This window comes from Oreochromis aureus, linkage group 10 (genome assembly GCF_013358895.1).
Source record: "Oreochromis aureus strain Israel breed Guangdong linkage group 10, ZZ_aureus, whole genome shotgun sequence".
Taxonomy (NCBI): Eukaryota; Metazoa; Chordata; class Actinopteri; order Cichliformes; family Cichlidae; genus Oreochromis; species Oreochromis aureus.
In genome coordinates this window covers 9,521,748-9,533,770 of record NC_052951.1, presented here as the reverse complement: position 1 = coordinate 9,533,770, position 12,023 = coordinate 9,521,748, and the positions used below count along the sequence as shown (strand labels likewise).

The 12,023-nt window shown below is 39.5% G+C and overlaps 1 protein-coding gene across 1 annotated transcript; it reads left to right on the top strand.

The window, feature by feature from the left end:
- Nucleotides 1-760: 760 nt before the first annotated feature.
- On the top strand, nucleotides 761-11,226 carry LOC116313118 (protein phosphatase 1D-like). The gene is made up of 7 exons (XM_031730690.2): nucleotides 761-1,429; nucleotides 2,876-3,104; nucleotides 6,837-6,961; nucleotides 7,087-7,268; nucleotides 7,521-7,748; nucleotides 8,043-8,130; nucleotides 9,088-11,226. The coding sequence occupies exons 1-6, from the start codon at nucleotides 913-915 to the stop codon at nucleotides 8,124-8,126; spliced, it is 1,365 nt and encodes a 454-aa protein (XP_031586550.1). The 5' UTR covers nucleotides 761-912; the 3' UTR covers nucleotides 8,127-8,130; nucleotides 9,088-11,226.
- Nucleotides 11,227-12,023: the final 797 nt, after the last annotated feature.

Genomic DNA, 12,023 nt, shown 5'->3' with positions numbered 1-12,023 from the left:
CAGTACAGCCTACAGTAATAGTGAGAACAACCCAACAGTCAGATGAACCCCTATGAACAAGAACTTGGTGACAGTGGAAAGGAAAAACTCCTTTTTAATAGGAAGCAAAGCGGGGTAGAACCATGGAGGGAGACAAAACTATTTATTTCTTTATATTTTTTTTCTAGAGTATCTCTAGTACTATAAGCTTTTGTTACAGCCACCATCAAATTATGTGCAGTTAATACTTAACTAGTTTGAGTGGGATACAGTGTCAAAGTTATTTTAGTAAGTAATTTTTATGTTAACTGGAACTCCTTGAAAATCGTGACCTTGAAAAGCACAAGGTTTTTGGCTTTATTTCAGATCGGTTTTTCATAACTGAGACCAAAACCTTGCATAACTTCCAGTTATGTTTAAATGTCTTTTCCCAATTTATATAAGCTGAAGCTTCTGAACTGACACATAGTCACTGATAGTCCGGTTATATAAATAAAATAAATTTAATTAATAAATAGTGTTTAATGAGTCTACTTTTTGCTATCTTAGGGTGTTTTGCTACAGCCAACTAAAGAGTCGGCTTTTGAAAATTATTTGCTGTTAACACTATTATACCAAAGCAAATGTTTCAGGTGTAATATAACATGAGCTTGTTGTTGCAAGGTTTTTGGGCTGCCGTGAAGGCAGCACGACAGGCGGGAGTGCCATGCGAAGTGTTTGAGTTGATGCATTTAAAGAGAGAGAGGGAGAGAGCGAGTAAAGCGACGTCATTACGTACAGCGGGACGTCGCTGAGAAGATAAACAAAAAAGGCAGGAAGCCTTCGGCTACACAATCGCGGCAAAATCGGTTTAAAATTTTAGCTTGGAGCTGCAGTTAGTAACTACATGCAGCCTTTTATTGCTTAGGTACGTGCCACACGGAGTTTACAGTCATGGACGACGCAATCATATTCCGTATGAGTGCATTTTCCGAGCAAGGAGGGAGAAAGTACATGGAGGATGTTGTCGAGATAAGACTCGAGTACGAGCCGACGCCGACGCCAGCCGAAGACTATCCAAATTCTCAGAGACAAGGGGGACCGGGAAAAGCGGGAAGTGAAGCTATCAAACAGACTCATAGTGAGACCCACGGACACGAGGTTTCCGCCGAGTCGAGTCCAGCTACTGCAGCGTGGACAGAGAGTTTATCAGACGGGGATAGCGGCAACATCAGTGCACCAACATCAGACCAAAAAGACGCGGAAAATCTAGTCGATACTCGAAGGTCCGTGGCGTTTTTCGCCGTCTTCGATGGCCATGGGGGCCGAGAAGCAGCACATTTCGCCAGGGAGAATCTGTGGGGTCTGCTGAAAAGGCAGCGGGGGTTTTGGTCGAAGGATCACAGCGAAGTGTGTGCCGCTCTACGGAAAGGCTTCATCGCTTGCCACCACGCAATGTGGAAAGAGCTACGTGAGTCACCCAAGTTATCTAACTTGCACTTTATTCCCTCATATTTTTCGCTGGCGATCTTTATTACAGCACGTCGCGCGTAAAATCTCACAATTACGAGTATCGGCATCTTAGATGGCAAAATGCTGTCACGTGAGGCAGCATCCCACTCAGCTGGTTCCTGGTGGCTCCCCTGACGGCCAATCCCGTTACAATTAACAGCGAGCTGTCATCTGACCTCGACTCAGCCTTCGAGGCTGTCACGATATGATGTTGATATGATAGGATGCAAAGACATTAATGGTTAAAACGCAGGGAAAATACTGTTTTAGAGATTTTTTTTTCTGAGAACTTTGGAGAAAATATTCATAGTTTCAGTATTTTTGATATTTTTGATGAGGCAATGTTCAGTCCCTCCCAAATAGCATGGGACTAAGCTGCGGGTTTTAAAATATATATGTGGTAACATGAGCTTTATGTGACTGGATTTCTTAAAATAAAAACAGTTTTCAGCTGTCCGCCCCCCCCAGGCCTTAAAACACAGTCACACACACACTCTCACACACACACAAGGTCTTCATTTCCTCCTGTAGGTGCTGTAAGAAGGGCTCATGAAGATACAAAATCCACAGTTTCCTGTGGTTTCCCTAAAGGTTATAAGGCAGTGTAGAGGTTTTTATAAAATTTTATTTCAGGGTTCAAAACTGAACATATGCCTCTCACTCTTATGCAAGCTGACCTTGTTATTTTTCTTTTTATGTGGTAGGCTGTTTTAGATATGAGCTGTCCAACTGTGATTCTGCCTAGATTTCTAATTCAGTTTCTTTTTTTGTTTTTCGATGGGGGAAAAAGCAGGCCTGAATTTTTCTGTTTGTTTGTTGTTTTACAGTCAATGCATCTGCTTTTATTATCATAGAATATTAACAAAAAGAAAAAAAATACTCTTGTGTGCGACTTATGCAGGGAGCAGCTCCATTGGTAAGAGTTTAACATCATTATTTTCCAGTGCAACTTTAGGGGAAACAAACAAAACATATACCAACATTGATAACGGGAATCAATGAAGTCAATTATGATTGGACAATTTGAAACCACTTCCCTTTAGTTCTGATAGTGCTAACACCTTTATTGGATCAGCTTTTTAACTCACTGAAGCTTCATTTAGACTTGTGAATCTCTGTAGAGCCTACGGCATAGCCTACGTCAGCTTAAGGGTTTTATTTACAACTTATCTAAGGCATAGAATTAACATACAAACAGAAATCCACTGTTAATCCTTGCATTCGTAATAATTCTATGCTTCATAGGTCTGGAGTAAGTTTCTAAGTATGATATTCATAATGTTCATGTAACTTCTGCTTACCTTTTAATGTAACATTTCTTGTTATATTGGTACTCTTGTCTAGAATTTTTGCTAAGTGGTCTCAGAAAGCTGACTTACATTTGACTTTTCTTTTCCCCTTACAGCTGAGTGGCCAAAGACTATTACTGGGCTGCCGAGTACATCGGGCACCACAGCTAGTGTCATTGTCATCCGTGGGGTTCACATGTATGTTGCCCACGTAGGGGATTCAGCTGTAGTGGTTGGAGTGAAAGAAAATGACTCTGACATCACGCTCCAGGCACTTGAAGTAACACAAGACCATAAACCTGAACTTCCTAAAGAGAAGGAAAGGATTGAACGACTTGGTGGCAGGTGAGTCATGAACAGAACCTCAGAGAACTTTTTCTGTGAGGAACTTGTCAAGACTACAGAGTTACAGGCTCTATCAGATAGCCAAATAATATTAAATGTAAGGGTGCTCTGGCTCAGGAGGTAGAGCAGGTCACCTACTAATCAGACGGTTGGTGGTTCTATCCCCGTCTGCTCCAGTCTGCTAGAGTAGAAAAGCGCTATATAAGAACCAGTCCATTTACCATTCAAATCCAGGCATTTGTTCAGTTCCAGCATTGCTGATCTTCTGTCAAGCTTAAATGTCTGTTGGATAACTTCTTCATGTATTAAGCGCCTTTTGTTACCAATGTCTGAAAATATTTTAATGTCTCAGTGGGGGTGGTGTCTTATACCCACGTGTAACGGTTGAAGGTTGGCTTCTTAGTGGAAGTTCAAAAGCTGTCTTGATTATGCTTGTTCCTAAACTGGCTAATGATAATGCAGAAAAGGAGTCCAGTAATCATGAAATAAACATAACCAAGTGTGTTCGGTCCCAGCATAAAATAGAATCCAACAGAATTTGGTCTCATTTAGCATTTTTCTAGTGGGAACTTTAGAAACCTAGCCAGCTAAGGCTAGCTAGCTGCTGCTTCAGCTATCGAGCAACTTGCATTGGTTGCATATTAGGTAATATTAGTTAGCATTAACCAGACGATAGACAGTGCTATCTTAACCCTTCAGACCAAGTGGGTATGGGTATTTCGATCAAACTCTTGAGACTGAACTGATGCATCAGCTTGGGATTTCTCAAATTAATTTTTCTAACTTTAGCTAGCATTTTTCATAATACTAACTAGAGATGGACCGATCCGATATTACGTATCGGTATCGGTCCGATACTGACCTAAATTACTGGATCGGATATCGGCGAGAAATAAAAAATGTAATCCGATCCATTAAATATAAAAAAAAAAAACACCTCACAAAACTTGCGACAAGGCGTAACATCATCTATAATTGACTGAGACTCTCCTCCAGACACTCAATTCCTTTAACTTCCTTTAACTTTAAATATGTTTATATTGTCCATTCTGTAAAATAGTCAGATGTCTATTCATATTAATGTACAGAATTCACCTGCTGCTGCTTCTACTACACATTCACCCAATGTATATACTATATATATATATTTATAATGTTATCCCTCTACCCCCCCCCCCCCCAATGTTTTTGCACATGTCGAGGATCGTGTCAGGATACATTTCACTGTGTGTTATACTTGTATAACTATGCATGTGACAAATAAAGAACCTTGAACCTTGAACCTTAACTCGGCTCATAACCGTAGCATGTCGGAGCAGTGTGCGTCACGTGATAGAGCGGCTGTGTGTGTTTGTAGCCTCGCTACCAAACCAGCATTTCATCTCTGAGAAAGTTATCCCAGAGAGAAGTAAAGCAAGTGTGTAAGTTCATCTCTGAATGTTTGTAAAGCGTTCCCATGTTAAGCTTAACAACCGATATATGGAGCGACTGCCTCTCTCTCTCCCTCACCTTCCTGCTGCTACTTCAATTGTGAAACTGCTTAATGATCAGCTGATCGGCTTTTCTGTCGCGAGTCTCTCTTCTTTGTTTTTGGCCCACTTTGCACCAGAAAGAGGAAACCAGCGGCTGAACAACAGCAGCATGTTTAAGCTTGATAAGCTGTTGTTAGAATTTATTTAATATTACTTTCTACACCAGGATCCTTTTCTACGTAGCTGACGGCTGGTAACTGTGCAGGGGCGGATCTAGCAAGGTTTAGCCAGGGGGGCCGATAGCGCATGAACAGGGAAAAGGGGGGCACAAAGACATGCTTTTCTTTCTTATTCTCATTTAAAATATCTAGCTTTTAATAAATAATTATCTGAATCTTACACCCAAAGTTTTAATCTGATGTAAAATGTATAGAAGTCCATTACTGTATATAGTAACTGTTAAGTCTAATATACCCTAGTAAGCTACAGTACTTTTTCCTTTGGGAAAGTACCATCTGTGAATTCTGCAATTCTGTTGAAGAAAGATGTTGGATCTATTTAATTATTCTTGAAAAATAATTTATTTCTGTGCATTTTTTTTCACCCTGCATCAAATTAAAGTTGATTACGTCGATTAAGCATCATGAGGTGGAGGGTGGGGGGTGGTTCCCTATTTTTTTTTTTTTGCTGGGAGTTTGCAACCCATTTAGTTAGGTTGCTTAATATTTCTGCTAAGTACTCTTTAAAATACCAGAATAGGGAGGATGGTGCAGGTTTAAGTTTATTAGATTGATCAGTGTTGCTGAACTATGAAATATTTTGGGTGCAGTGTATTTTTTACATACAGGTATAACAGAATAGCTTTAGTGTTGTTGTTCATTTAAACTTGAGTATGAACTTATACAAAATGCAGCAAGATATTAAAAAAACAGTTTTATTGATTAAAAAAACACACTATATCGGATTCATATCGGTATCGGCAGATATCCAAATTTATGATATCGGTATCGGAATCGGACATAAAAAAGTGGTATCGTGCCATCTCTAATACTAACTGACTTACACTAAGCAGACATTCTATTAGTTACACCTAGTTGGTAGTGGACTGGAGCCCCTTTAGCCATCAGAACTAAAAAAGTCTTCACGGTATAGATTCAGCAACCAAACATTCCTCAGACATTTTGGTCCTTGTTTACAAGACGAGCATCACAAGTTCGTTCAGCCATAAGCATATGGGTACATTGTCCCAAAGGGATGGACATGTTCATCAACAATATTCAGGTTACCTGTGGTGTTTAAATGATGCTCACTTGGCACTAAGGGGCCCAAAGTGTACCAAGAAAACTTCCCCCACACACTATTGCATCAGCAGCAGCCTGAATCACTGATACAAGGCAGGATAAAACTATGGTTTCATGTTGTTTACATCAGATTCTGACCCTAACATCCATGTGTTGCAGCAGAAATCAAGGCTCATCAGACCAGGCGATGTTCTTTGAATCTTCTCTTGTTCAGTTTTGCTGAGCCCATGTGAACTGTAGCCTCAGTTTCCTGAGGCTTCTTAGCTCACAGGACTGTCACCGGGTGTAGTCTTCTGCTGCTGTAGCCCATCTACTCCACAGTCTGGCCCTTTTTTTTTTTTTTTTTGACACCAATGAGGCATTTTGACCCAGTTAACTGCAGCTCACTGGATATTTTCTTCTTTTTTTTGCCCATTCTCTGTATAAACCCTAGAGATGGTTGTGTGTGAGACTGGCACCAACAACCTGCCATGTTCAAAGTTACTTAAATCACCTTTTTTCCCCATTCTGAAGCTTGGTTTGAAATTCATCAGTTTGTGTTGAACATGTCTACATGCCTTATATATATTGCATATTGAGTTGGTGGCGTATGACTGACTGACTAGATATTTGCATTAACACTCAGCTGAACAGGTGTGCCTAACATAGTAGCCAATGGGTGTGTCTATAGCTATCTATAGCTAGATTTCTACAGTAATAGTCAGAGGCCGTTTAGCCAGCAAGTTGGAACTAATTAGAACTGGGATTTTTTGGCCATGCCCAATTCAACTTTACTGGCATTATGCAGGATAGTGTCTTATATGTATCACCACTGTGTGAACACAAGCTGCAATTAACTGCAAGCAGTAGAATAATGGCTGCAGTTCACTTTATGTGTGCAGGTGTCATTAATAACAATGGTTTTGAGCAAAACTTTGTATTGATTTTTTTTTTTGTTTTGTTTTGTTTTATTTTTATAGTGTAATGAAAAAATCTGGGGTGAACCGTGTTGTGTGGAAGAGGCCCAGGCTGACCCATAATGGCCCTGTGAGGAGGAGTACAGTCATTGACCAGATCCCTTTCCTGGCCGTAGCCCGATCCCTTGGTGAGAAATTTAACTCTTTATTCATGAGATGTTTAAATGTAAGTGCACGATGTGAGTAATGGCTTTTTTCTTTTTTAAAAAAAAACATCTATTCCCACTAATTATAATTTCTTGTGTGTTGGCAGGTGACCTCTGGAGCTATGATTTCTACAGTGGAGAGTTTGTGGTTTCTCCTGAACCTGATACCACCGTGATGACCCTTGACCCCAAACGGCATCGTTACATTATTCTCGGCAGTGATGGACTGTGGAACATGATGCCACCCAAGAATGCTGTTAATATGTGTTATAGTCACGACAAAATGGTGGTATGTAATAGCACCATTTTAATATTTTTACGTTATGTTTATTGTTATTTATGTTTGCATCCAGTATAGAAAGTGGTTTGGAATTTAAAACGATTACAAAGTTTCTGAAGGTAGATGCCTGCTGTACTTATTAGAGTGGGGCTGTTTTGAATTGATTTTCATACTTTCACCTCAAGTAAACACAATTTCAATTAAAGTGGTATCACTGGAAACCTGAAAGCATTGATTCTCTTTATCTCTTAATTTATTAAGGGGCCAAAGGGAATGTCTTGCGCCCGCCGGCTGGGATGCACAGCTCTGTTGTTTTGGAAGGAACGCATGCTCCGTGCAGATAATACGACAGTCATTGTCCTAGCCCTACAGGAACGCGGTGGCCCAGCTATCCCTATGCATCGAGATGAGATTGTTGTCGACATGGCTACAGGAATTGACCATGTTCCTGGCCCAGGGACGACTTATAACACATGTGAGGTCCCAAAGGTCAGTGCCCTAGCTTTTCTTTAGCCTTTTCCTTTTGCTCAGTTTTCATTAAAGCATATGTTCACAGTGTGTGTTTGTCTTTGGCTATTCACTGTATTGTCCTATATATATATATATATATATATATATATATATATATGTATTTCAGTCCATTTTTTTTTAATTATCATTTTAATACTTTCACAATATGATTATTTGTAAACACCTAGAGAAATTAGCCAAAGGTCACACAATCAGTTTCCATCAGAAGACCGATGGTTTACCAAATCACTTTTTGTTTTCGGGGCCCAACAGGCGGAGCATGAGGATGGCATGTTTTATGACGAAGATGAGGTATTTGGAGAAGAACATGAGGGATGGACATGCCTGGAGTGGTAGTGAGGTGACTGACTCAGCAATGAAAATGTGTCAAAAATGATTAGCCCATGATTTGCCCTTCTCAAGATCCAGGCTGGTCTTACTGAATCTGATAGGAAAACGCAGCTGTTTGGATCAAAGGATGACCACATCTCTGTACAACTGGTTAAGCTAATTTGTTCTGAAATACTGGTATTATTACCTCCAATGTAGTGCTTTTGTTTATTTAAATCTGTTCATTGGTATTTACCAGAACATTACTGACAAATGAGCACCAGTGTTGGGAGACGGTGAAACGGCTGCTGTTCTCAGATTATTTCCAGGTTGCACTTGCACAACAGCTGGCATCAGTCTAGGAAATCGTGTTACAAGTCTCCGTCAAAGATCTTATTTAAAATGTCAAATTTTTCAGTGTTTATTCACGCCAGTGCTTTTAGCATCCTTAAAGTCAAGAAGACTGTAACCCTGCTGATGATTGAGTTTATATGAGCGCTTTTACACATACTCTGAACTGCAGCTCATCTAACGCTGTGATATGGCATCGGGAGAGTATATTTGCACTTCCAGAGCAGATGATGATTGTTAAAGATGACCAGTTTATTTAGGCAGACAGATGGAAGATGGGGATTTTTAGGACTGCATTTACTCACCTTTATCATTCTTTCAGATGCCAGTCATATATCGATATTTACTGTTTGCATCATTTGCACATTTATCACATGTGCATGCAATACACATAAAACTCAGTGTAGATTCATTTTTATATCTCTGAGTTTGTCTCCATGTCTCCATTCATATAATATAGCTTCCATGAGTCCATGTCATTTTTAGTCGTAAGTTATTAAATGGCAAATTTGTTTGTTTTGTTTATTCTTGACAACTATGCTTGGATTTCAAAATAAAAGAATGTGCACTTAGTTTTTGGAATTCTATTTAATTGCTCGATAATAATGCTAACTTTTTAATGTTCGCTTTATTTCAGTGGAGTGGCGAACCACTGAATGTTCCCTCACCTTTCAAAGAAAGTTCCACAACCCTGGAGCAGGCATTTGGGTTTTACGAAGCCGCTTTCTGTGCGACCACACAGCTCTTACCCGACATTGACTCCGTCGGGGATGCGCTGCCCCCTTCAGACGACGTTTTTGAAAAGCAAGACTCGACCACGCAGATGGACTGTGCTACTTCCCCTCCGCCAATAAAAAGGTCTCGCCGCTGTTCGCACATCTCCCCAGAACTCAAAGGTCCTCATCGTCGGCTCGGCCGGCCCCCCAACAAAGGTTTGCCCCCAAAGACGCCTCACGGCGAGACGGAAAACAAACAGTCCCTTCAAACTCAAAGCAGAGAAAGAAGCTCCTCTGAGGAACGCAGCATCCTTTCACAGCACCACAACGCTGCCTTGTGCGTGTGCTGAATCCAGTCTCATACTCAATGTGGTTGTTGGCCGCCACACTGAACTAATGAACTAATGATGTGCATCGTGTTGACTTTGAACCAGGTGTGCCACAGGCCTATTCCTAAATGTATCCTTTTACTACAAAGTCCTTTTTTTTTTTTCTTTTGTAAATATGTGAGAAATTGTGAATATGTTATTCCTTTATTTTCTTGCCCCCACTTTGTGTTTTGAGTTTTGAATTGCTCTGTTTACGCTACCAAGTGTCATACTTAAGTGTGTACAATATATTCATAAGCCAGCTAATGGGAGATCAGAAAACAACATCAGTTGAGCAGAACTATTAAGCATGTGATCCTCGAGATTTTTATCAACTATACATGAACTATTTTAGATCGTTTTTTTGTTTTGTTTTTTAACTTGGTGGATGGTATTACATGCTAGCCTTTGTTTGACTAGATTTAATATTTCAGATCAGTTGTTTGGATCCCTGCTGAGCTAAATGTGCTACTGACTCAGCATCTGGAAAGGGTTCAGAGCCAGTTCACATCAAATGGGGAGGCTCAGGCCTCTAGTATTGTTTAGGGTTCAAGCAACGGGTGTGAGGAAATTATGCAGGTTCCGGTTTTGAATCTGTATTAATTATGTGCTGTTATGATCACAGCTTTTACTCATATGATTGATGAATTTCATGCATAGCTTGTGTTGTGATAAAGGCTAACTTCACACAGATTACATGTTCTTATAATGGTGTGTACTTGTATGTACACAATTTGAGTGAAATGGTCAATTAATGTTTTTTGGGTTCTTATTTTATTTTTGGGCTTTCCTGTTATTCTGTTCCACTCGCCTTAATTTATTTTTATTTATCATTTGGCCAATTGAATGACACTTTTGGACCTCTTTACAACTTTAATTAATAAAGGCAGCAAAAGAGGTTATTGAATCGAACGGGTGTCTACGTATTGGAAAAGCCGAGCACACTACCTGTCCACTAGGCACTAACTAACAACTTCAACATGTCTTCCTCTTTGTTGTTTTATACTGTATTCTTTGTATATGCATGGTTTTGCATCCGCAGCTTGTTTGACTCTACGAAGGCAACACTTTATGTTCCGTGCGTTGAATACATTAAGTGCCCGATTCGTGGTGTTGTGTTCATACGGCAGCTCAGCAAAAGTCCCGGCTCATTCATTGCCTTCTTTTTCCATTTTAAAATGTCATGGATGCCTTAGCACAGCCGAGTCCGACGTACTCTTTGCATTATTTTACGTATTTGGGAACCAAACAGGTGACAATCTCTGTGGCCCAGCCTCGAACGCCATGCACCTTCAGTTAGTCTAATTAGTCATTAGTCTAATTCTACCATTTGCACTGCGTCACACTAAATCTGCTCTGCGTGGTTAATATTTTGTTCCTGTTACTTTGAGCGGTTTGTTCGTTTTTGTACGGTGCGTCAATATGCAATAGAAGTATGTACAGTACATTATTATGCAAAGTAATTGGGGTGTTTCAGGAGTCTGGCATGCTCAGATCTATTCCATGTGTTGTGAAGTGTCCAGATGGGTGTTAATGGGCATGTGGTGTGATTTGACAAGTTACAATGCTTTGGTCTGACTTTGTATCCAAATGCTGCCGGTTTTCAAGATTTAACTGTGTAAGTTACAGACTTTGAAAGTGACTGGGTATAAAGTGTTTGTGTGTTGTAATAAAGTTCTCATTTTTCACAGAGTGTCATCATTCAATAATTTCACAACTTTGATAACTAGATTAGCTGTTTGGTGAAGCAGCTTAATCAGTAGACATTTGTGCACAGTATATAGTCTTGAGTTAGCGTGGCGCTGAGATATACTGTAGCGGGGGAGAAGAGCGGTAATAGACCATGCATTTGCTGCTTTTATCCAGTAGATGGCAGCAATGTAAAGGGTTTGAATGCCATCTTGACTGTCGCTTTACCGGACAAATTGGGTAGCTCTTATATAAATCCCACAGATTTAAATCACTGATATACATGACTTGCAACGTGGCTCTTTACAATACATATAATTATAATTATATGTAACATATAGTAAGAAACATATAATAAGAAATTATTTGTTATAATATGACAAATAATTTCTTGTTGAACTTCTCTTTTTAGATGTTCAATAAGAAAAGTGGTCAAAAACATGGAGATGTAAGATCTACAGTTTTAGGACAAAAAGCAAACTCCCAACATGGTGGAAAAAATGTTGGTTTGACTTTGCAAATGCTTTGGCTGTCCGGTATTTTTATACCTTTTTAAAGGAAAAATACATGGAAAAAACAAATTTCAATACAGGATTGTGCTAATTTACGCTATTTTAATATATGTAGTTAAATAGGGGAATTTTATTTATAGTTAAATGTAATTTCTCATACTACATACCATCATTTATAGTTAGAAATAAGTCTTTTGTAGTAAGATGCACTCTGACACACTCTCTACTTTGCATTTCACTTACACGTTACAGACATCAGATCCATGATAGCATTGTGTTGACTTAAAT

Coding starts and splice junctions, on each gene's coding strand:
- LOC116313118 (XM_031730690.2), top strand. CDS start 913: ATGGACGACGCAATCATATTCCGTATGAGTGCATTTTCCGAGCAAGGA. Junction 1,430..2,875: donor CGCAATGTGGAAAGAGCTAC/GTGAGTCACCCA, acceptor TTCCCCTTACAG/CTGAGTGGCCAAAGACTATT. Junction 7,749..8,042: donor ACACATGTGAGGTCCCAAAG/GTCAGTGCCCTA, acceptor GGGGCCCAACAG/GCGGAGCATGAGGATGGCAT.